This window comes from Xenopus tropicalis, chromosome 2 (genome assembly GCF_000004195.4).
Source record: "Xenopus tropicalis strain Nigerian chromosome 2, UCB_Xtro_10.0, whole genome shotgun sequence".
In the NCBI taxonomy this organism is placed as follows: Eukaryota; Metazoa; Chordata; class Amphibia; order Anura; family Pipidae; genus Xenopus; species Xenopus tropicalis.
The window spans coordinates 147,997,088-148,020,320 of record NC_030678.2 but is presented as its reverse complement, the minus strand read 5'-3'; the positions used below and the strand labels follow the sequence as shown (position 1 = coordinate 148,020,320).

The following is a 23,233-nucleotide window of genomic DNA, read 5'->3' as shown; positions in this document are numbered from 1 at the left end:
GATAACCCCTAGGAATCTAGGCACGCCTCCACCCTCATGTATCTGGGCAAAGTCATCAATGAGACTGCCTATAGGGGGCATTAACTGAAATAAATATTAATACATTTAGTGTTTTCTTCATGTAAATCTGCCCAATGTGTTCACTGACAGGTGGATTGTATACAGTGGTTGTCAATTGTACATTCTCTAAATGGACTAGGTTTCTAAATGGTGTGTGCCACAGCGTTCTGCTTTGGGGACACTATTTTTTAATCTGTTATATCATCTAATCTATAATGCTATTTTGAATTCAATATTTGCATTACTAAGTAAAGCATGCACCAGTAAAATATCCTTATTAGATACACATTTGTGACTGCTTTTAGCAGGGCTTGTTTAACTGCTTTGCACCCCCAGCTTTAGAAAGGTCTCTTTGGCCATAGAATATCCTTAATGAAAATACATGTGCAAAGATATCTCTCCTGTGGACCTTTACTGTGGTTGGTCATCTCAGTGCCTATCCACTGACTGCTTCCTTGACAGGATTCGCCAATTTAATGCAACTAAGAAACTAGAGGTGCGTGTATCTTGCCTTAGGCATGTCTATATGTAGTTATGTACATACCTATATTAATTCCAAGAGATGCATTAAGGATCATCCATAAATTTTCATTGTTTATTCTCTATTCCCCCTGAACCAAACTTCCTCAGCAAAATGGGAATAAATGTTTTCCATTGTACTTAAACCCATATTTTAGGAAGACAACTGGGACAGGCTACTCTATAACATGCAGACTGACTTTTTATTGTCCAGGCCCGGACTGGCAATATGTGGATTCTGGTTTAAACACAGTCCAGACCTGTTATTGTCTCATATGTAATGAGACAATAACTACTGATATTTCCAAGTATGCATAAGCTTTTACCTGTAGTAGTATGTTGGAATCTCTACACCAATTAGGTTCTTTATCTGGCCTTGCCATGCCCATTTATGGAACAGTAACACATCAAGGACAGTTCAGTGGCCTGACCTGTGGACCTTGTGAACTCAAGAGAGTGATGCTCCTAACACGTATACAAAAATATTTATGTTTTTGTCTGTTTTGATCACATGTAGCAGATCATGTTTGGTTTATTAATCATCACTGAAAGCAAAAAAAAAAGCAAAAAAAACAAATAGTTATGAAACATGCAGTTTATTAGATGTACAATGAAGTTAGTTGTGAGGAATAGTTATTGCATAGGAAGGACAAATGTTGCCTAGAGTTTCTCTGTTTGAGCAATACGTAAGGTAAAGGAGCATGTTCATACATGGAACAGTAGCTACCAGTTGGTCAGTAGTGGTTGCTGAGGTTAAAATGGCAGAAACAAAATAGCAAAAGGTTCTCTTTACCCACAGGACATTCTCATTGAAGGTAAACATGTTGCAAGACAATTTGATAGCAAAGAGTTGTGTTTGTAAATAAACGTATATAATTATCTCTCCGGCCTATAAAGCGATACATTCCATACGATAATCCCAGATTTATTAAATGTGGCATTTATCTGCTGCATATCCCAGTGTTAAGATTAAGATTCATATACAATATTTGAAAAAAATTGTAGCTATGCCAAGCGTTGGTAACTTTAGATTGTCTTAGTTGTATTCTTCTCCAATCCTACTAAAAGGAAAACTCCACCAACCCATTGTGTTCCACCTCTTATGTATATGCTGAAAAATAAAAAATTGAAAATATAGGGTACAATTGTATAAATGATGTATGCCCAGTTGTTTCCAGTCATGCTCTCCTAAAGACAAAATTGGGATTCATCTAAATTCAGTCTGGCATGTATATTATGTGTCGGTGAGACTTAGGTATGAAACATGCTACAGAAGCCATATGAAGAGGCCAGTAATGATACTTACAACTGAGAGGAAATATAGAAAAGTAAGGGACCTGATTAACAAACTTTATTTTGCTTTCAAATGATCTTGACATAAAAACAGAGGATATATTCTAGCAGGCAAAAAGAGATGTTGTTGGATTAAAGATGCCAGGTTAATAGTTCATTTTGCTTGAAGAGGAAGAAGATGTTGTTGAGATAATGGCGACACCTTGTCTGCTTCCGGAACTGAAGCCTCCGCCTCCACCTCCACCCATGCTGTAACCTCCTCCCCCTCCTCCAAATTGGCCGCCTCCACCAACTCCATATCCTCCAGCTCCAAATCCTCCACCTCCTGCACCCCCAACTCCATATCCTCCGCCACCTCCGCCACCAGCTCCAAATCCTCCACCGCCAGCTCCAAATCCTCCACCGCCAGCTCCATATCCTCCACCGACAGCTCCAAATCCTCCACCGCCAGCTCCAAATCCACCACCGCCAGCTCCATATCCACCACCGCCAGCTCCAAATCCACCACCTACTCCAGAAGAGATTGAAGTGGAACCGCTGATCACGGCTGCAAGTAAAAATACAGTTGATGTAGGTTAACTTTAATGGTTACATCATTACTTTACAATATAAGTTCATGGCTCAAGTTTGGAATACTTACAAATGCTGACAGGATTTTGGTACTCTCCTGATATCCTGGAATAAAATAATGAAACCATTACAAAGAAAGCAATACCATGATTTTTATTACAGTGCATTCTGCAAAACTGCAGCATGTTATATAATTATGAGACACGAGAGATTATGATATTTATTGATACATATCAATAACAAGCATCAAGGGTACAACATGCTAAGATGGTCATACCTGCATTCTTCTCCTTCTAGCAGTTTCTTGTATGTGGCAATTTCAATATCCAAGGCCAGCTTAATACTCATCAGCCTCTGGTAATCATGCAATTGCTTTGCCATTTCCTCCTTGGCCTTCCTCAGGGCTTCCTGAAGCTCATCTAATTTTTTTTGTGCATCTTTTACAGCAAGTTCTCCACGTTCCTCTGCCTCTGTGATAGATGTCTGCAGATTGGCACACTGGGGAAACAATTACATTTGCTGAATGCAGTAATTTAGTAAAGCAATAACCAATTATGTACACAAAACCATGGCTAAAAACAAGCTATTAGAAAAAGCTAAATTACCAGATTTAAAGATTCAAATTCAAATATTCTAGTTTTATGACCCACCCCTCAGTGGTGGGACACCATCTTTATCAGGACAAATGTAAAATTGTTGGTCTGAGTCCACTGTAGGAGGGAACAAAGCAGCGCCTGGGGGCACAAGTTGTAGTAAGATTTGCTTCAGATTTCTATTTGCAATCCTAGATCATATTCAAAGTGCATTTGGGTTGGTACTAAATTGCTTCTCTAATCTTGGAACTATTACTGAAAGTGTTTCTAAACAATACACAAGTTGGTGATAGTTGGAAATAGTATCTACTTTCTGCAGGTTACTTCCAGTTTATATCAATGGGAAGGGACAAGGCCACAATGAGTCCTGCCCAAGAGGAACCCTGATGCCAGTTTACTGGGGCAATAATCTAAAAGGCTCATGTGCATGTTGAACAAATATCTATATATATATATTAGCATTAGCTAGCAGCACTTGCCTCACTACAGGCTCACTGCAAACACCTTATCCCATCCCAGCACACAGACCCCTATTGTGTTTATTACACCATTACAAGAGGGGCAGGGCCTGATGTTTTATCTGGGGCAACATAATTCCCCTGTCCTAAGCACAGCTTGGCTGAATATTTGAGGATATAGCGGCTTGTTAGATTAGGTGGAATTTACTGTCTTTCAACCTAAGGATAAGTGGCCATTAGCAAAGTATCCAATAGTTTCTATGAGATATACCTAACAGCTTTCCCTTACACTGATGCGAATTATTTTAACTTTGCGTGGTGAAAAATGTAATATTTAATATTTAAGAGTCAAACTAGAAACAAATATGGTCATTTATATCTGATTTGTTTTATGTAGTCAAAATGTTCAAGGTACCTGCTTCTTCACGCTTTCAATCTCAGCCTTTAGTCTCTGGATCATGCGATTCAGATCTGCAATTTCAGTCTTGCTACTTTTGAGGCTGTCTCCGTGCTGACCTGCTGTTGCTTGTAGCTGCTGGAACTAAAAATGTTAGGTCCAAAGTTATAATCGTGGCCTTTAATTGCTTGAATATTTTGATTTCCTAATAAGTGGCAACATTAATCAAGATGCTGAGATGTTTTTACCTTCATGGCACAAGCAGCTTCAGCCTCAGCTTTGCTCTTGTTAGCTATTTCCTCATACTGACATTTCACCTCCGCGATAATGCCATCAAGATCCAGCGCCCGGTTATTGTCCATTGACAGAACAACAGATATATCAGAAAGCTGACCTTGAAGATCTTGAACTTCCTGCCATTTAAAAAGAAAATAATAAATGATAATCAATTCTGATTCTGATACACTCTCATCATTTCAGCATCGATGCATATTGCCAAAGGCAAAGAATAACTGGCTATGCTGAAAGCTTAAAGAAAATGGGAAAACTAAACTAAGTGGCATGTGTAACCCCTGCTTCATATAAACCATTTTAATAAAAAATATACTTTTTTAGTAGGATGTGCAATTGGGTAATCCTATATAGGAAATTGCCATTTTAAGTACTAAGGGCCGCCCCCTGGGATCATATGATTCACAGTGCACACAAACAAGCCAAGGCACACATACATGCAAGGCCCCATCAGCCAATTAATGGGCAGAGTTCTGTCTTTTACTCCCAAACATCTTTCTGTTACAGGTGATCTCTGAGGAGCACACAGTCCATCACTATAGTGGATGAGGGGAAAAGATGTAACCGGGCAATATTTACTGTTATATATATATATATATTCCAGTTTGGCAAGATTCTTTAATAGGCCACTTAATATAATATAAATCTGTTGGTTATTCTGGTTGCACATTTTTCATTTAACAAAAGGAGGAGACTAAAATTACCGCTTCATATAGTGTCCTGAGGAAGTTAATTTCATCAGTCAATGCATCGACTTTACAGTCCAGCTCTACTTTGTTCATGTAAGCGCCATCCACATCCTAAACACAATACATGTTGAGGGTTAATTTAAGGAACCTGCATAAAGTGGCAATGCTGAGTAGGTTTAATCACAAAGGTTATAGACTGCATTATGTTCAAAACAGTTACAAGGCCTTAAGAGAATGTAGTTTTAACAAATTAGTCTTGTAAGTAAAAGTTATGTTCTAAAAGTGATAGTAACTGTTAGTAAGTTTAAGGCAGATGTATTATAAAGAAACTTTTCAATTAGTCTAAATCTTTTATTTTTTATTTTGTGTCATTTATAAGCTTTGCTATTCTGCTTCTTCTCAGCCAGCAATGACACAATGCCTTCTGGTTGTCTCAGCAAGGCAAAACCATCCTGACTGTAAAGCTGGATATACACATAAAGACCTGTTAGTTTGGCAAGTTACCAATCTTTGCCCACTTTAACCATCCACATGCTGGGCCAAATTAAGTAGATCTAACTGTTTCCTCCTGCAACAGTGCTGGCCATCAGTAGAGGTTCATCCTGTGTTTACACAGCCATTCTTTACTATCTTCTGTGATTACACCCAAGCTTCTCTTCACTGGTGCAATGCATTCACTACCTACCTTTTTGAGCACTACAAATTCATTTTCGGCAGTTGTGCGCTTGTTGATTTCATCCTCATATCTACAGAGATGAAACAAATTAGACCACACATTTAACCCACACAGTGACTTGACCTATAGAGCAATGTATAACTCGTTGCCATTATTTTATTCAACCCTAGAAGAGCACATATTCATTTTTAAAACATTAATACCCCTTTGATCCTAATCACTTGATCTATGTATGTTCTCAGTACTTTACGTTTGTATAGACACTGGGTGGACTAGTTATTTCTCTAGCTTTCAGCTACAATTAAACACATCAGGAAAAATAAAGTGCTGAGATCTAAAAAGTAACATATTGTGATTTTGTAAATAAGTAACCCCCTAGCACGACAGCCAATGCATTTAAAGAACTGTCACAAGCAAGGAAGAATGTATTTTGCAATCATTTCTGAACTTCACAGCTCTGTGGTACTAAGCACTCCAAAATTGCACAAAAAGTAGCATATACACAATAGCCAGTCTAAAGGACTTTTGTAGATTTGGAAGAGGGAACATCCCATTAGCTCCCATTAGTAATTTACTAAGCAGTGTTACACAATGGTTGTTATGATCAAAACCATGGCTGGCCAACTAGACACATAAGGGTATGGACGTCTAAGAGATTTTTGTTGGCACCCAGGACAAGTACAGTCTACATGGACCTCTTTGTATGACATCACTGTTTTTTTTAATAATCCCTCCCCCAAGCATGGAAAATAGTAAATAGCTGGTGCACAGCATCAAAACGATGGGATAACATTAATGCAAACAGCTAATTTAGTTGTAGTAATTAGCATGCTTATACCTGTAAATAAATACAGGTATGGGATCCCTTAGGGATTTATCCAGAAAGCTCCAAATGAGTCCAATTTAATCAAATTATTACAATTTTTCAAAAATACTTCCTTTTCTCTGTAATAATAAAACAGTACCTTGTATTGATGGCAACTGAACAATCCAACTGAATCCATATTGGTGTCAAAACAATCCTATTGCCTTTGTTTTAGTGTTTTTAAGGAGTCAAAAGGTTTCAAGATCCAAATTACAGAAAAAAAAAACTTCAGGTCCCAAGCATTCTGGATAACAGATGCCATACTATACTGTATTTATAATTACCCATACCTCATATCTGTATCTAGCCTAATAGCTTAACAGCCATGCCAACTTACTTGTTTTTGTAATCCTCTACCAAATCTTGAGTGCTTCTCAGGTCTGATTCCAAGCGGTGTTTGTCATTAAGCAGCGAATCCAATGAACGTCTCAGATTGCTGATGTAAGCTTCAAAGAGAGGTACAATGTTGCTTCTCTTTGTAACCCCTTTTTGCCCATGTTCTTGCAAGAGTTCCCATTTTGTCTTCAATACTTGATTTTGCTGCTCCAAAAATCTCGTCTATAACAACAAAGCAAACCAAAATGCATGAATAATGTTACTGTCAGCGATGCATCTGCAAATTTTGTACAGGGTTTTTTTTATATAAAGAAATTAAAATGTTCTTCACCTTGTCAATGAAGGAGGCAAATTTGTTGTTGAGGGTCTTAATCTGCTCCCTTTCCTCTGTCCTCACTTTTTGAATTGCTGGATCAATTTCCAGATTTAACGGTGCCAGAAGACTCTGGTTAATGGTCACTTCCTGAATTCCACCAGGAGGGCATACAGGAAAATTCATGCCTCCAAAACCTCCATCTATTCCTCCTAGGCCACCGCCAAATCCACCATCACCAAATCCTCCACCTCCAAATCCTCCACCTCCAAATCCTCCACCTCCAAATCCTCCACCACCAAATCCTCCACCTCCTGCCCCACCAAATCCTCCACCTCCTGCCCCACCAAATCCTCCACCTCCTGCCCCACCAAATCCTATACCACCTGCTCCACGAACACTGCCTGAACTAATGGCAGTTTTTCTTGTTCCTCCAAGAGGATGGAGGTTATGGAGGCTTTGAGAACTGAAACTGGCACCTCCACTTTGTATGAATCCTCCCCCACCACCACTAGCACGACCGCCACCCATTCCTTTAGACACAGAAGCTGAACTAAAGCTAATTCTACCTCCACCACCTCTAGCTCCAAGGCCTCCACCACCAAGCGAAGAAGAGCTAAAGCTCTTTGTGCCCGCTACAGACCTACTAGCAAATGACTGCTGACCCCTATTCATTTTGACAGAGGTAAAGAAACAGCTATAAGTAAGAAAGTAATAGCCTAAGATACAGAAGAAGAAGTCAGAATGAAGGGAATCTAAGCCCCTCTGATGAGAAAGCGTTTTCTCCACCTTTTATATAATTTTTAAAAGTGGGTTTGGCTGCCTTGGGAATCAGAAGATCAATTTACTGTAATCATGGGCTTGGCAACTTTGGCATGCCTGGCAGCACATATTTAGTGGATTGATAAATTGGGACACACCTCTTTATGTAAAAAAAAAGGTATTAAAAATTACCTCACTTGAAGGCTTTGGTGTTATGAAATCCTTTCATCTGCTAAATTAAGGATGCATATTGCTAGAGATATTCCAAAAAGATCCTCAGGCTACTTTTTTTTTAATACAAAGCATGCATATTTTACCTGTCTCTTTGTGTTATCCACAAAATTATGTGCCAGCATATTAATATAAATGAATTTAAAAAGCTGACTGAAAAATAAATTGCCGTGAGTCACACTTTTGCCTATCAGCTTATTAGAATGGATTAATAGACTAAATGGCTGCTGTTCAGTCTAGCTTTTATTCATCTACAGTGCACCCAGCTTTCAGTCACTTTGATTTGCTGCATGGTAAGGTACTTGGTAAAGCCAGAAAATTGAAGAGTAGAAGAAGATTCCAACCAGGAGCAGGGAGCAAGACTCCTTCAGTAGGATGAAGTGCAGAAGGAGAAGTCAACCACAGCTGAAATAGCAAGCTACTATTCACCAGGACCTACAGTAGGTATCCAGATGAGCTTGAGAATGTAGTACTGTCGTCCATTGGAAATAGGGAGTAGTAACTCAGATAAGACCCACAGACAAGTGCAGAAACTCAGTTGATGCAGCGAAGAGCTCAAAGCAGGACAGTTACAAAAGCTATAAGGACTACAAAGGATATTGGACATATTGGAGTTCTAAATGTGTCATGTGTTTTTAGTTGCGTATGTTTAAACCAATGATGGTAAAATTTCTTTTAACTTAATCCCTGTAGTGCTGGCTTGACTGCAACAATTATTGCCATCATCTAAGACCCATCAAGAGATGAACATATGACCTGACATTGCATTACTTGGTTGCACAAGCAGATGCTATGGGTGAGGCTCTGTGATGTGCCACTGGAACGACAAGGTTCTGAACAACATATTGAGAATTGTGAAATGTATATTTTGGTAGCTGTCTGTGCTGTATAAGTCACTGGCATAACAGATTTACATTTATTTTTTATTATCATTCTTTTTTAGCACTAACATTTTGGCACAGCACTTTGCAAAAATCTTTTTCAAGTCTATAACTTTCTTCTAATCTTTAGATTGTAAGCTCTTGCAAGTAAGGACATCTGAACCTATTCTAACCCTTGTGTGTTATTTAATTAATCCCTGTAAATAAATGTAAAGCACTGAGTAATTTGCTGGCACTATATAAATAAATGATGATAATACGAGGAAACTAACCCTTGCAAAACTCTTTCTTTTATTCTGTTTTGTTATGCATTGATCAGCAATATCTAAGCTTCATGAACACCCCCCAAGTATCCAGTTAATGAATAACAGAAAAGGTTTAGCACTTTTACTATTTACGTTTGGACCATGGGGCAAAATCAAATATTAATTGTATATACATCAAAAGATGAGCAAATAAAAAAGGTTTGGCATTTGTATATGCAAGTGCATCTGATATTTGCATTGATAACTTGTGTTATGCTCCCAGGTTTAGCAGGTTCTTTTAGGATAGTTTAGACCATTGGTCCCCAACCAGTGGCTCATGAGAAACATGTTTCTCCCAGTGGCCTCAAAGAAAGTGCTTATTTTTTCATTTCTGGCTCACAAACAAGTTTTGGTTGAATAAAAACCAGGTGTACTGCCAAACAGAATCTCCTATAGGCTGTCAGTCCATATAGGGGCTACCAAATAACAGTCATAGTCACAGCCCTTATTTGGCACCCCCAGGTACATGTTCACGGTTGTGTTGCTCCCCAACTCTTTTTACATTTGAACGTGGTTCAAAAAAGTTTTGGGACCCCTGGTTTAGACTATATAGAAGTAGAAGGAGTGCAAGTTGACACAAGTACCCTTTAGAAATGGGCTTTTTCATGCAATTGACTGTGGCCAAGTGCAACTGCAGTTAGGGAAGTAAATGACCCCTTGTATGTTGTTACATATGTTTAGAAACAGCTTTTAGTATTATCTGATAGTTTGGTGTAACGGAACCACTGTATACTGCAAAATAATTACAATGTAAATTTCACAAACAGCACTTGTTATATTCCTGCAACTGGTAATGTGTGGATTTGTATTATGGGGCAATTGATGCAGAACAAATTTTGTGGGAAGATTAATGCCAGCAAGAATGTAAATAGCAGTAAGTTGTCAGATTTGTTCACGTTTAAGTCCCCCTAGAAAAGCCAGCCTATGGTTTTAGGTATAGCAAAACATTACTGTTCATATCATTCATCATAGTGGGACCCCATGCAACTTAACAAAGGCCAAAAAACACCCAAATACCTAAAGCACAGGTTTGACCATGCCTCTCCCCAATAACATACACAATTCTCCCACTGTCCACCAACTCCTACCCTCACACCCTGGAATTAGGCCAGTATAACTAAGCCTTTCCTGCCATGGTGTCCTCGACAAGTCCCTGATTCAAGGTGGAAGATTTAACTGTTTAAAACAAGACTGAATTTGTATAAAAAGAATTAGACTTATTTTTCATTATTTCACACTCAGGAGAAAATGTATTAATATTTTGTAAAAAATGGAGTTATAATAGACCACACATCAACCATGTAAACTCACATGCATATATCAAGCTGTATCAGGAATGTGTAGCTCAGAATAAAATTCTGTAATAAAAAAAACGGTGTCTTCCCTGCCTCAACTTGTCCTACTGACTGTAGGCTGAGGTGGAGTAAAATTCTGGAGTAAATTATAATGAACATATTATACATACCCCTCCAGCTACAGGCTTTCAAAAAAAAAAAAAAAAACCCTATGCAGAAGTTCAGGTCATTAGATAGCAGTAGCTTCATTTTCATTATCTGGCAGAAAAATGAAGTCCAGGCATAGTTTCATCAATCCCAGTCTGTTCCAACCAATTTGGATCATTTATGAATGTTGTGAACAAAGAGCACACCTTTTAAAGAGATACTGACACCAGAAATTAAATATTTTTTTTCATCTATTATAACACTGACTTTGCATGAGCTTTATAATTTTGACTGCAAAGTATTTGTCTGATTCTTTTATATTTCTCTTCTTATCCCCCGATGTTCCCTCTATGAGGGGCGGCCATATTTGTGCATCAGTAGGCTGTTAGCATTAGAAGCTATAACTGACAGGCTGAGAAGGGGCAGTCAGGTTGGCAAAACAGTCAGGTTTAGGCAATTTAAGTAACAAATACTTACAACAGCAGCCCTATCGCTGAAGAAGATTAACATGACCTATTGGTAACTTTTAATGTACATTCAAATTTTGAAGAGTAGTTTTTTTCGTGTCAGTATCACTTTAATGAAAATTGGCATATTTTACCTATAATGCAGTATTTGTCAGAATCCCAGCATGGACGGATGCAATGGCACTTGGACCAAATACACAGAAGAGCAAGGAAGCATGTTTAGATGTTTTATTAACTTTAGCACAATGGCACTTCCACCTGTTCATAAGTTCATAAATGAGCCCTAGAATATGAACCTGAAATGATGGGAAAAAGCACCCGTGGACTCATTCACAAACGCAGGTACAAGCGCTGTAAATATTTTCATTGAAAATGTAAATGTAAAGCTCTGCTTATCAGAAACTGAGTATTAAAAACATTGTATTCTAAAAAGCTTATTTGCTATGCAGCCCTAGTGGATCCAATATGGCGCCTTGCATGGTTATCAAAGAACTGGTTAAAGATTCTGAAGCACATAAACAATTGCCGATAATAGATGCAGTTTATTTAATTGTATATGAAATACTTATTTTTTTTTATTCTATTGGTTTTTAAACTCTGTGTGTTTTTAAATTCTCTTGTCTGAAAACTTTCTGCTCCTCTACACCTTCTTTTGTGCCAGTATGTTGTTGGACATCTCATCTAGTTCTTCAGAGACGTTGCCTTTTCACAAGGCCCACTTCCACTGCCTTTAGCCCCCCTTACACTTTCTCTCTTTCTTTCATGCAGTGCTTAAAGGACATGGAAAGGCAAAGTCACTTGGGGGTGCCAAAATGTTAGGCACCCCCAAGTGACTTAAATCGCTTACCTTGTACCCCGGGCTGGTGCCCCTGTACGGAGAGAACAGCACCAGCCCGGGGTACCTGCAGCGAGCGCTTCCTTCCGTCTTCACGAGCGAGCGCATGCGCAGTAGAGTGAATAGTGGAACTTTAACAGAGAAGTCGGCTTTTCACTCTACTGTGCATGCGCCTATCGTATAGTCGCAGCTAAACGAAGCAGGAAGGAGGAAGCGCTCGCTACACCAGCCCGGGGTACAAGGTAAGCTATTAAAGTCACTTGGGGATCCCTAACATTTTGGCACCCCCAAGTGACTTAGCCTTTCCTTGTCCTTTAAGCCTCTTAAGTCTCTAGTGGTGCCCTGTACAATTTCCCAATGTTCTGCAGTCAGAAGGGTGAGGGTTAGTGAAGAGCCAGGCATGGATTCGCAGGGAATTTCCGCATTTTGCCTTAGGTGAATTATTTCGCGAAACTTCCGTGAAAAAATTTGTTGCACGCAAAACAGGACAGATTCGCTCATCACCAGTGAGGGTCACTGGGGTCACCTAATAAACACATGTGAGCATTCAGACAGTGCTGTATATCAGTATATCCAAACAACATTGGAAACGCACAGGGTTCAACTTCCCTGCCCTTCACCAGCAAAGGAATGAGCTGCTAACTTGTAACTTGTAAGTCCTACCTGAGTGGCCCCAGCCTTGGGTAATAGTTGGTTCCCTTTGATTTTCTGTACATTGTTTGGGTAAATCTTCAGGTAAATAATTTCAGTTGACCCAACTATCATTTCTACTTTAGGCTCGTCCTCTTCTGCTGTTATAGCACCTCAACATAGGATTTATCTTTGCCTTGACTAAGAGAACCTTCCCTGACTGGAACTCTTCTATGGGTTCCATAATTCCCCACAGTCTGGATGTTATTCCACCTTCCTATCTGATGCATATCAAGTTAGAGAATCCACTCCTCTTACTTTATACACTAAAAATTTCAGGAATGCATAGCTAACATATAAGGATATATAGAAAATAAATACAAATTAAGAGGACTGATGGAAAATGAACAATGAAAATGAAAGTTTCACATCCATGTTTAGCATGTAATACACAAATACACATGATGAATAAAATCCCACTAACCTCATATTATCCATAAAGAGGGAAGAGGAACAAAAATACTTCACATGTACAAATACTATATTATATTACCTTTACATGTACAAATAATTATATTATAATTTATGTCTCGACAATCATTGGGGAGCAGAACTTCAGCCAGGGTTGGAATATTCAATGTGACAGTGTCTCATTTGTGTGGCCATTTGTGTAATACTCACTATAACTGCCTCTATGGGCATACATGTATGTAATTTGTGATTGGCTACAATAATAATAATGTTCTTTCTATCCCTCCTCTCAAAGCGGCGTTTGATGCTAAAAAGGGTATTTTAAACATTTAACCTCTATTATTTTAAAAATGTCTTGGGCATCTTTAATATTTTTCTTGAGAAAAAACCATGAAAGAATAACAAGAATGCAAGTAATGATCATTTGAAAAATCTGTCAGCTTTTATGTAAGAAAAGAATTATTATGGCATTCCGGGTGTGCAGTTAGACAGGTAAAGCAATAAGGTGATGTATGGCTGTCACTTAGGTACTACTGCAACAAAGGAAACATACTGAGAGGCACCAATGAAAACACTGCTAACTAAATGCCCCAAGTAATATTTGATATTATTGTGGAGATTCCATTGTGGTGGAGAAAAAGTGTCAAGTTGTATTGTGACAGGAAATAGTCTGTGAAGAAAACAAAGTAGGTTTTAACTACTGTCTTAAGATAATAAGAGATACCTAGAAGGGCGCAGTGTATAGAAATATCTCTGTACAGGTTGTGAGAAAATAAAGGGAGTCTTCTCTTTATCGGCCCCATTTCGCTGGCCATACAAGACTGACAACACACCATTATTTCTGTTGAACAGAGTGACCCATTACGTCAAGGGACACTGGTAACAATATCTTTTTAAATCACTTTTTGTTCACTGATGTCTCTATCAGTATTTATGTTTAAATAAATATTGCTGTTTAGGTCTTCGAATAAAAGGGATAGATACATTTAGGCACAACCTAATAATATGGCAGGATAGTAGCACTCTATTAGTATACCTGCTTGTCTAATTCCCACTCTTATTAACCTCACCCTATACTGTATTGGTGTGTATAAATGTCTTCTAATATAGTTTCATTTAATATAACATCGTAAAGCCTGAAGCAGAGATATAATATTATCATATCGAAAGCATTTTTTAGTCACTCAGTTAAACAATAAAAGGTATTACCTAACCTTACATTTTCTACAACTGTGAGACAGCTACTTTTATTCCATCATTCCCAGCTTTCCTAGCTGTCAGTGGAGAAGTGCAATAGTGATGTGTGGGTCGAGAAATACTCAACCTGCACCCGACCCTAACCCGCCCGCTGCCAAACCCTACCCGACCCTAACCCGCCCGCTCCCAAACCCTACCCGACCCTAACCCGCCCGCTCCCAAACCCTACCCGACCCTAACCCGCCCGCTCCCAAACCCTACCCGACCCTAACCCGCCCGCTCCCAAACCCTACCCGACCCTAACCCGCCCGCTCCCAAACCCTACCCGACCCTAACCCGCCCGCTCCCATACCCTACCCGACCCTAACCCGCCCGTTCCCAAACCCTACCCGACCCTAACCCGCCCGCTCCCAAACCCTACCCGACCCTAACCCGCCCGCTCCCAAACCCTACCCGACCCTAACCCGCCCGCTCCCAAACCCTACCCGACCCGGCCTCTATTTATAGACCCGTGCCCGACCTGCCTGGCAATTACATCACAAAAGGGGGCGGGGTGTGCCAGGCGCATGCCTATGAATTATAAAGCTGGAAGAGGAAGCCGGCAGTGTAAGGTTGCGGGTGGGGAGGGTGAGTGGAAGCGCTCAACCCAAACCTGCCCGCAACCAGCAGTTGAGGCGAGGGGGCCGTTCTGCACATCACTAAAATGCAATATTTTTGTTTCATTTTTTGGAAACTCTTGCAAGTGCCTAACCTTGCACACCACTGCTAAATATGTTGGTGACTAATGGATGTAGATGTTGCAGTTTACTGATTTTTTACAATTTCATAATTAATGCCAATAGAAGGCTGAATCCACCTTGATGGTACAGTGTTAGCATAACACTCACAAAAGGCAAGGTTCATTTTGGATTTGAACTGTCAGCATTTATTTTGCTTACTAAGTGCCAGTTTTTGGTACAATGAAAAGCAGACACAGTTGAATGATTTTCAAATGCAGTTTATTAGAGATACATATTCAACCACCTTCAGTGTTGCATCAAATGCTCCTCCCACAATTAGCAACCCCATCAATTGCAACACAGATAATAAAGATATAGTCATAGAGAAACACTTAGGTAAAGACATTTATATCACAGCATATAAAATCTGAGCAGCAGGTGATCATGGGTTGCTGTGTTTTTTTTTTTTATCAAGAAATGAATGGTTTATTTACTAAAATGGGCCGTATGGCATTTGTCTATCTACAAGTAACTATAATAGGATCAGAATTCTTCAGGATGTGATCCACTACATCAATGGCTTACATCATTAGTTGTCAAACATCATTTCTGTGTTTATAGAAAGGAACAAAACCCCAAACTGACAACTTTCTGTGACGCGCGGGCCGAATTTTTCCATGGCAAATTATGTCACCCGTTTCACTAAACAATCCGCCGATGGTGAAACGCAGAAATTGTTAGGGAATCCATGCGTGGCAAATTATTTCGCCCATCACTAGTGACAATACAATAACCATTGCGCATGAGTGGTCAGGACAAGAAACAGATGTGACAATGAGTTAAAATGAGAAAAGCAGACAGAGAGCAGTTGCTGAAGATGTTTGTTGATTATTCTTGTTGGGGTCTTTTAAAGTATTCCTACATATCTAATAGCCTAGCTTGGCATAGGCAGTTCCGCAGGGTTTTGGTGGCTGTGCACACTTAGGGGCACACATGGGGGCACACTTTGGGGCTTCTACTCCTGCAAGGATACTTCCACTGCTTTTCAAGTTGCATGTAGATATACATTCAGCGTTTGAGTCTCCAAGCTTTTTCGTACTGTACACGGCTGCAATTGAGAGGTAAACATGCAATAAACTGAAGATATTGCTGGAACAATTAAGAATCATCTTGATTAATCAGACCACAATGATACTTACATATTTTGACATCATTAGTAATCTCTCCGTGCATTCTAAAAGGGAAAAATAAAAAGATTATAGTCTGATTCTTAGGCTATTCTATTGTCCTTCCCTTGGGCCGATGGAATAACCTTGTGCAGTTACTATAGAAATGACCAACCATCGGCAGTACATGTTCCCTTTAAGCCAATCTGTCCAGATGTAGTTAAAGCAATATGGGCTGACAAATAAACCATTTGTTATATCAAGGTTTGTAATTATTTGGAAATAAAAGAAATATACAAAAAGAAGCAATTGGAGTAGCAAATATAAAAGCACAATGTAAATGCTATACATAGGGGCACATTTACAAAAGCACGAACGCTCCGAGCGTATTTTTGCCGATTTTTTCGGGTGTCCGCACGACTTTTTCGTACGCCACACGACTTTTTCGGACGTTTGCACGAAAAAATCGGAAAGGTTTTACCGCTGTTTACAATTGTTCGGTACGAAAATTTCGTGACTTTTCGGATCGCCAATATGATATTATCGTAACTAATCCGATTTTTTCGTAAGCATTTTCGTGATCTTTTCGTTTCCAATCCGATTTTTTTCCCATTCGTGATTCGGATTGGTGGATTAGTAAATGTGCCCCTATGTGTCTCTGTTTCCTAAATACGTAAGTACTGACCTGCTCTCCTCTCCCTCTAGAAGAGTTCTGTAGGTAGCAATCTCAACATCCAGTGCCAGTTTGACCCTGAGAAGCTCCTGATATTCCCTCAGTTGAATGGCCAAGTCCTCCTTGGCTTTCTGTAATACGGCCTCCAACTCTGACATCTTACAATTGGCATCCTTCAAAGTAGCCTCTCCTCTGGATTCAGCATCACAAATAGCAGCTTGCAGACCAGCAATCTTGAGGATAAATGATGTAATAAAATGAGTCCATACTTTGCTAGATTTATTATAATGAAATCATATATAAATAAATGTAAAAAGTGACAAATAAAATCATATATTGCAGTGCATATATTGCTTTTGCACATATATAACCCTGCCTCCTGTACTACATAAAGACTCATCTCAAATACCCTATAATCTCTTCATATGGAAACAATACTGATATTACACTATACCCATCTACACATAAACCCTCAGACTGTGCACATTCATACAAAACAAACACATATACTGTCAGATCTGTACCTGTTTCTTCACACACTCAATCTCTGACTGAAGTCTCTTTATCATGGTATTCAGGTCTTGAATTTCAGTCTTAGAGCTCCGCAGATTGTCTCCATGTTGTCCTGCTGCTTCCTTTAGCTGTTGGAACTAGTGCGGGAGAGGGAAAAAACAGTAACTAGTAGAAAATTGTCTTCATTAAAACTAAATGTAAAGCAATGGTTTTGTTATAGGTACAAATAAAAAAGACCAAAACAATGTGTTTTTTAGTAATAAAATTCCTTTTGCCTGTCTGTCTTATATTCCTGGCTCATTTCTATTGTCTTGTTTACAGCTGTTCATTTTTATGCATGCTATTAAGTCAATGATATAACAGGGCTGTCAAGCAGGAGGACCTTTGGCTGGATGAGGCTCCCCAACACATTTTTATGGCCCTCAGCCTGCTCAAGAACAACAACAGGTATTAAAGTGATTTCAGATCTGCTCATTCAGGCCAGAGACCCAAAGCAACAATGCTAGGTGTCTATATGCGATGATTAATGTTTGAAAACACCATCCTCCATTATGGTAGAAGACAGTGGTAATCCAAATTCCCCATCCACCTTTCACCTCTTACCATAGTTATCCATAGGAAATGCATGTATCTATGACAGGCATCCTCAGTGTTTCTAAGTGGAGTTCCATTTGACACTACCATGTGTGGTTTAGGTACTATTACCATAAAGTTGAAGGCTACGGAAAAATAAAATCAGAAGGCCTCACCTTTTTGGAATATGCAGCTTCGGCTTCAGTTTTGCTTCTGGCTGCAATTTCTTCATACTGTGCTTTACATTCTGCAATGAGCCCATTCAGGTCCAAGTCCCGGTTGTTGTCCATGGACAAAACAACATTAATATCAGACAGACAATCTTGTAGTTCAGCCAGTTCCTGCAAGAAAAGCCCACACTTTATTTGAAAATTGTCTCTATGCCAGTAAAAGAATGATGATCCTATTGATTTAAAGCAGCATTTCTAACATTGTGCTATTTTGTCAATAATAATTTGAGTTAATTTTTACAGAAATGTAATGGGCCCTAAATCTATTACTGCATAGAGCTAGGGTATTCTCTTGAGATTTGATTGACCTGAAACCTTTGTGGTACAATGGAAATGCTGTTTTAGTGTTAGAAATATAATTTTACTGAGTTGAAAGAACCAGAACATGGATCATATACTGGTTAATTCCAATTATAAACAAATCATGAGCGCATGAGAGTTACCACCTGTTCAACACTGTCAATTAAGGAAGGGGAGCAACATTTGTGTTTGGGAAGCTCCCAATAGAAGGCTTTTGATGGAAGAACGTATATATATGATTATTTAGTGGCTCAATTTGGGGAGGTTTAGTACCGCATCAAAGATGTTCCTCAAAAAGTTGATCTCATTTCCCAAGGATTCCTCTTTGGCCTCCAACTCTGCTTTTTTCATGTATAAGATATCTACATCCTATAAAAAAGAAAGTATAATAATATTATTAGTAGAACATCTACTAGACATGAACAAGCTAGCTAAATTTGCTCCATATATAGGATCTCTCATCTGCAAACCCATTATCCAGAAAGCTTTTAATTTAAGGCATGGAGATAGAAATTACAGAAAGATCATTATCAGGAAAACCCAAGTCCTGAGCTTTTTGGATAATAAGTCCCATACCTATTTACTGAATGTGGGTGTGTACAATTATTATTGGGCCAAGGGTACAGTTTACTCCTATGCTGAATATATAAACATGTTTGGAAGGAAACGTGAGCAGAAAAATTTACTGTCTTGCAAGCAGCCCTTGAAACTAAACAACTATAACCTTGATTTACAACATAAAGTACTGACCTCTCATGGGTAAATAGCCTTCCAGTTATGAATTCTCTGCTCTAATAGAACCAAGAATTGTGCATCAAACTTGTTTGGAACAACTCACTGTACATTAGATTGACTATTAACGTAGTGTAGAATTTCTTGTGTGCTGGTGTTGCAAAATGAGTGTCTGTGCACTAAAGCATTATGTGCACTTAAGGATCATGTGGACTATAGCATTATGTGCACTATAGCATTATGATGCATATACATCTATGGGATCTATTGTCTGCAAACCCGTTACCCCAATTACAGGAAGGCAATCACAATAGACTCCATTTTAATCAAATAATTCCAATTTTTACAAATGATTTCCTTTTTCCCTGAACTAATGGAACAGTACCTTGTACTTAATTCCATACCTGTACATTTCAACCACATGCATAATCTGTTTTTATAAAGCAAAATCTTACATTCAGATAAGCAACATGCATGCACCGGTATCAGCCAGTGGGACTGAGGGAATAGTAATTGATGCTAATAAACACAATGTCCCTTATTCTAGAATCTTACTATATTTATGTGTTTGAAAGCCTGATATTGTAAAATAAACATTTATAATGTACTTTACAAACAATCATATATATATACACTGGTGATCTGATTTATGCTGAATATATACAAATGCAGGACACTAAAGAAGAATGCAGTCCAAGCCCATTCGAACATTGTATGTTAAGGTACTTATGTTTTATTTCACCTAGTTCTAGACAAAGTACTGCTGATGATGTCAAAATATGTTTTAGGAATGGCTGCGTTCATAGTGAATTACTTGTTTCTAAAATCTACATTTTTCTCTATATTTATGCTCACTAAAGGACAAGGCAGTAAATTACAGCATTTAGGTTCTGTAAAGGTATAATTTAAGTACTTGCATAATTCAAGATGAATTATAATATTTGTGCAGATAGAAAATGGCAGCATATAGATATATACAGGTATGGGACCAGTAATGCAGAATGTTTGGGACTTGGAGTTTCCTGGATGATGGATCTTTCCATAATTTGGATCTCCACACCTTAAGACTACTAAAACATCATTTAAACATTAAATAAACCAAAAAGAATTGTTTTGCCTCAAATAAGGATTAATTATATCTTAGTTGGGATCAAGTACAGGTTCTGTTTTATTATTACAGAGAAAAGGGAATCATTTAACCATGAAATAAACCCAATAGGGCTGTTCTGCCCCCAATAAGGGGTAATTATATCTTAGTTGGGATCAAGTACAAGGTACTGTTTTATTATTACAGAGAAAAGGGAATCATTTAACCATGAAATAAACCCAATAGGGCTGTTCTGCCCCCAATAAGGGGTAATTATATCTTAGTTGGGATCAAGTACAAGGTACTGTTTTATTATTACAGAGAAAAGGGAATCATTTAACCATGAAATAAACCCAATAGGGCTGTTCTGCCCCCAATAAGGGGTAATTATATCTTAGTTGGGATCAAGTACAAGGTTCTGTTTTATTATTACAGAGAAAAATTAAATCATTTTTAAAAATCTGAATTATTTAATTAAAATGGAGCCTATGGAAGATGGCCCTTCCATCATAATGGGTTTCTGGATAATTATGGATCCCATACCTGTATATACATTCTCATTAATATTATTTAAACCCACCTTTTTGAGGGCTACAAACTCATTTTCGGTGCATGTTCTCTTATTAATCTCTTCTTCATATCTGTAAGGAAATGGATACGTAGGTCATTGCCATATAAAGAAGAACACTGAAACTACTGAAGTAGCCAAATATTCCTAAATATCCCTGGCAAAATGAATGTCCATTAGAATAGAAGAGTTGCTTAAAATAAATAAGTTATTTAAAGGCAGCTTATTAGAACTTACATTAGTACAGGTTTGAAACCTGTTATCCAGAATGCTCTGGACCTGGGTATTTCCAGATATGGGATCTTTCCATAATTTGGATCTCCATATCTTAAGTCTACTATAAAATAATTTAATCATTAATTAAAGCCATTGGGATTGTTTTGCCTCCAATAAGATGAATTATATATTAGCTGGGATACAGTACATGGGAAGTGGCCTTCCTGAAATTCTGAGCTTTCTGGATAGCAAGTTTCTGGATAACAGATTCCATGCCTGTAATCAATATGAAAATCCCTTATCAGATATGTAGCATTAGTGAATAAATGAACCCACTAAATGTTTCTAATCACATGTATGAGAAACTGGTTTGGATTAGAACTAACTTGCTCTTGAACTCTTCCACCACATCCTGCATGTTCTTCAGTTCCCCATCTAGGCGACATTTTTCACTCCTTAATCCTTCCAGTTGGCGCTGAAGGTTGGTAATGTAAGCATCGAACAACGGTTTAATAGTATCTCTCCTAGAGCAAAGTTTCTGACTTTTTTCTTGCAAAAAGTTCCATTTTGTTCCCAGAATTTGATTTTGTTGTTCCAGAAATCGAACCTAAAGTCAAGGAATTGAATGAAAAAAAAGTTCTACAATATATCCCTTTAAACTTGATACATTTCTTGAATTATAAATATCCATTGTCCCAAAATATATATATATATAAACTTACCTTGTCAATAAAACCTGCAAATTTGTTGTTGAGGCCCTTGATCTGATCCCTTTCTGCAGAGCGCACCTTTTGGATGTTTGGGTCAATCTCTACATTTAATGGCTGGAGAAGAATTTGGTTGACTGTAACCTTTTGGATACCTCCTGGTGGACATACAGGAAAGCTGTCAGTTCCAAATCCCTTGCTGGTACCCAACGTGGAACCAAGGACTCTCCCGCTGCTGATAGAGGTTCTTTTGTGACCCCCTAAACAATATAGGCTTCCAGTGGATTTTAGCTTTCCGCTGCTGTAGGTGATGGGGTTACCTCCAGCAGAAGATAAAGAGCTGAAATTATATTTTGGCCCTACAAATCCTCCCCCAATGGAACAAGCTGTGTAGCCTCGAACATTGCATGATCCAGGTTTGCTGCTCAAGGACTGTCGGACTTGGCTCATTGTTCCTAATTTAGATGTACAGCCAGGTACAGTGTTGATAAAACAGGAAGCCCAAAAGGATAGTTAACCGCTATTACAGGACCAAAGTTCTCCTTTTATATGTTTTAGATGAGGGCTTGGTTGCCTAACACAATGCAGATGCATTTGCAACTCTAATAGCTTGGGTTTGGCAATCATGACACCAGGCAATCCTTCTACACTTGCTAAACACAGCTGTAAATTAAAATGCCTTGTTAGCGTCTCTTTGTGTTTACAAACTCTAGTTTCAAGCTATTTAATCTATCATATCTTATCATAAAAAGTAAATCAAAACAGGGCAAGGTGGCTTTATCTACTTTGCTAAGAAAGTACTTAAATACAGTATATACTATCCTTGGTTGAGCTTTTCTGCCATACAGGAATGGTTAATTTATAGTACATGTATATACTGTCTAAAGATTTCTAATGATAATCACGCAATATATGTATTCAATGTTTTGGTAAAGAGCAGAAATTGAGAGCATGGTTCCTCTTGGGTTCCAAGGGCTTTTACTTAAAGGACATATCAACCCCAAAAGTATTTTTTTGCCTAAAGAAAGCAAATTTCCTATATCAATTTATTAAACATTATTAGTGCTTTAAATGTTATTTGTAAATGTAATTGCTATTGAAAGCAGCATTTGCTGAACTCCTAGTTGTTATACTTTAAACAATGTTGCAAAGGTCAGTCTCCTCCAGCCAGACAGGTCTGTCAGCCTGCTGTCATGTCATTTGTCTTGACATTCTGTGCATGGAGTGAGTTCATGACACATTATCCTCAACCGGATGGCCACCATTGATTCTCAGGGCAATAAGACAGTGGGTGTTTAGTCTTCCATGTCTACTTGCTGATGCGTTTTTACATGAATTTATGATTTGAATGACCTGCAACTATGGTAAGGAGTAATCAGGTTTTTTTGTCATGTTCAGGGAGTATGATATCCCAGGGGTGAGAAAGCGCCCTGTCTGCCATTACCCATAAGGCCTGGAACTGACCTGA

General features: G+C 38.5%; 2 protein-coding genes across 2 annotated transcripts; both read right to left on the bottom strand.

Moving 5' to 3' along the window:
• Positions 1–1,156: 1,156 nt before the first annotated feature.
• On the bottom strand, positions 1,157–7,835 carry krt78.2 (keratin 78, gene 2). The gene is made up of 9 exons (XM_002935729.4): positions 7,079–7,835; positions 6,749–6,969; positions 5,556–5,616; positions 4,886–4,981; positions 4,139–4,303; positions 3,909–4,034; positions 2,720–2,940; positions 2,513–2,547; positions 1,157–2,419 (listed from the first exon to the last, which is right to left on the bottom strand). The coding sequence occupies exons 1-9, from the start codon at positions 7,733–7,735 to the stop codon at positions 2,019–2,021; spliced, it is 1,983 nt and encodes a 660-aa protein (XP_002935775.1). The 5' UTR covers positions 7,736–7,835; the 3' UTR covers positions 1,157–2,018.
• A 7,427-nt stretch (positions 7,836–15,262) lies between these two features.
• krt78.3 (keratin 78, gene 3) lies at positions 15,263–22,278 on the bottom strand. Its single transcript, XM_002935739.3, has 9 exons — positions 21,781–22,278; positions 21,445–21,665; positions 20,855–20,915; positions 18,729–18,824; positions 18,102–18,266; positions 17,364–17,489; positions 16,852–17,072; positions 16,200–16,234; positions 15,263–16,108 (listed from the first exon to the last, which is right to left on the bottom strand). The coding sequence occupies exons 1-9, from the start codon at positions 22,213–22,215 to the stop codon at positions 15,927–15,929; spliced, it is 1,542 nt and encodes a 513-aa protein (XP_002935785.2). The 5' UTR covers positions 22,216–22,278; the 3' UTR covers positions 15,263–15,926.
• Positions 22,279–23,233: the final 955 nt, after the last annotated feature.

Coding starts and splice junctions, on each gene's coding strand:
- krt78.2 (XM_002935729.4), bottom strand. CDS start 7,735: ATGAATAGGGGTCAGCAGTCATTTGCTAGTAGGTCTGTAGCGGGCACA. Junction 4,982..5,555: donor AATTTGTAGTGCTCAAAAAG/GTAGGTAGTGAA, acceptor TATTGTGTTTAG/GATGTGGATGGCGCTTACAT. Junction 4,035..4,138: donor AAGCTGCTTGTGCCATGAAG/GTAAAAACATCT, acceptor TAACATTTTTAG/TTCCAGCAGCTACAAGCAAC.
- krt78.3 (XM_002935739.3), bottom strand. CDS start 22,215: ATGAGCCAAGTCCGACAGTCCTTGAGCAGCAAACCTGGATCATGCAAT. Junction 20,916..21,444: donor GTGGAAGAGTTCAAGAGCAA/GTTAGTTCTAAT, acceptor ATTTCCTTACAG/ATATGAAGAAGAGATTAATA. Junction 17,073..17,363: donor TTGAGTGTGTGAAGAAACAG/GTACAGATCTGA, acceptor TTTATCCTCAAG/ATTGCTGGTCTGCAAGCTGC.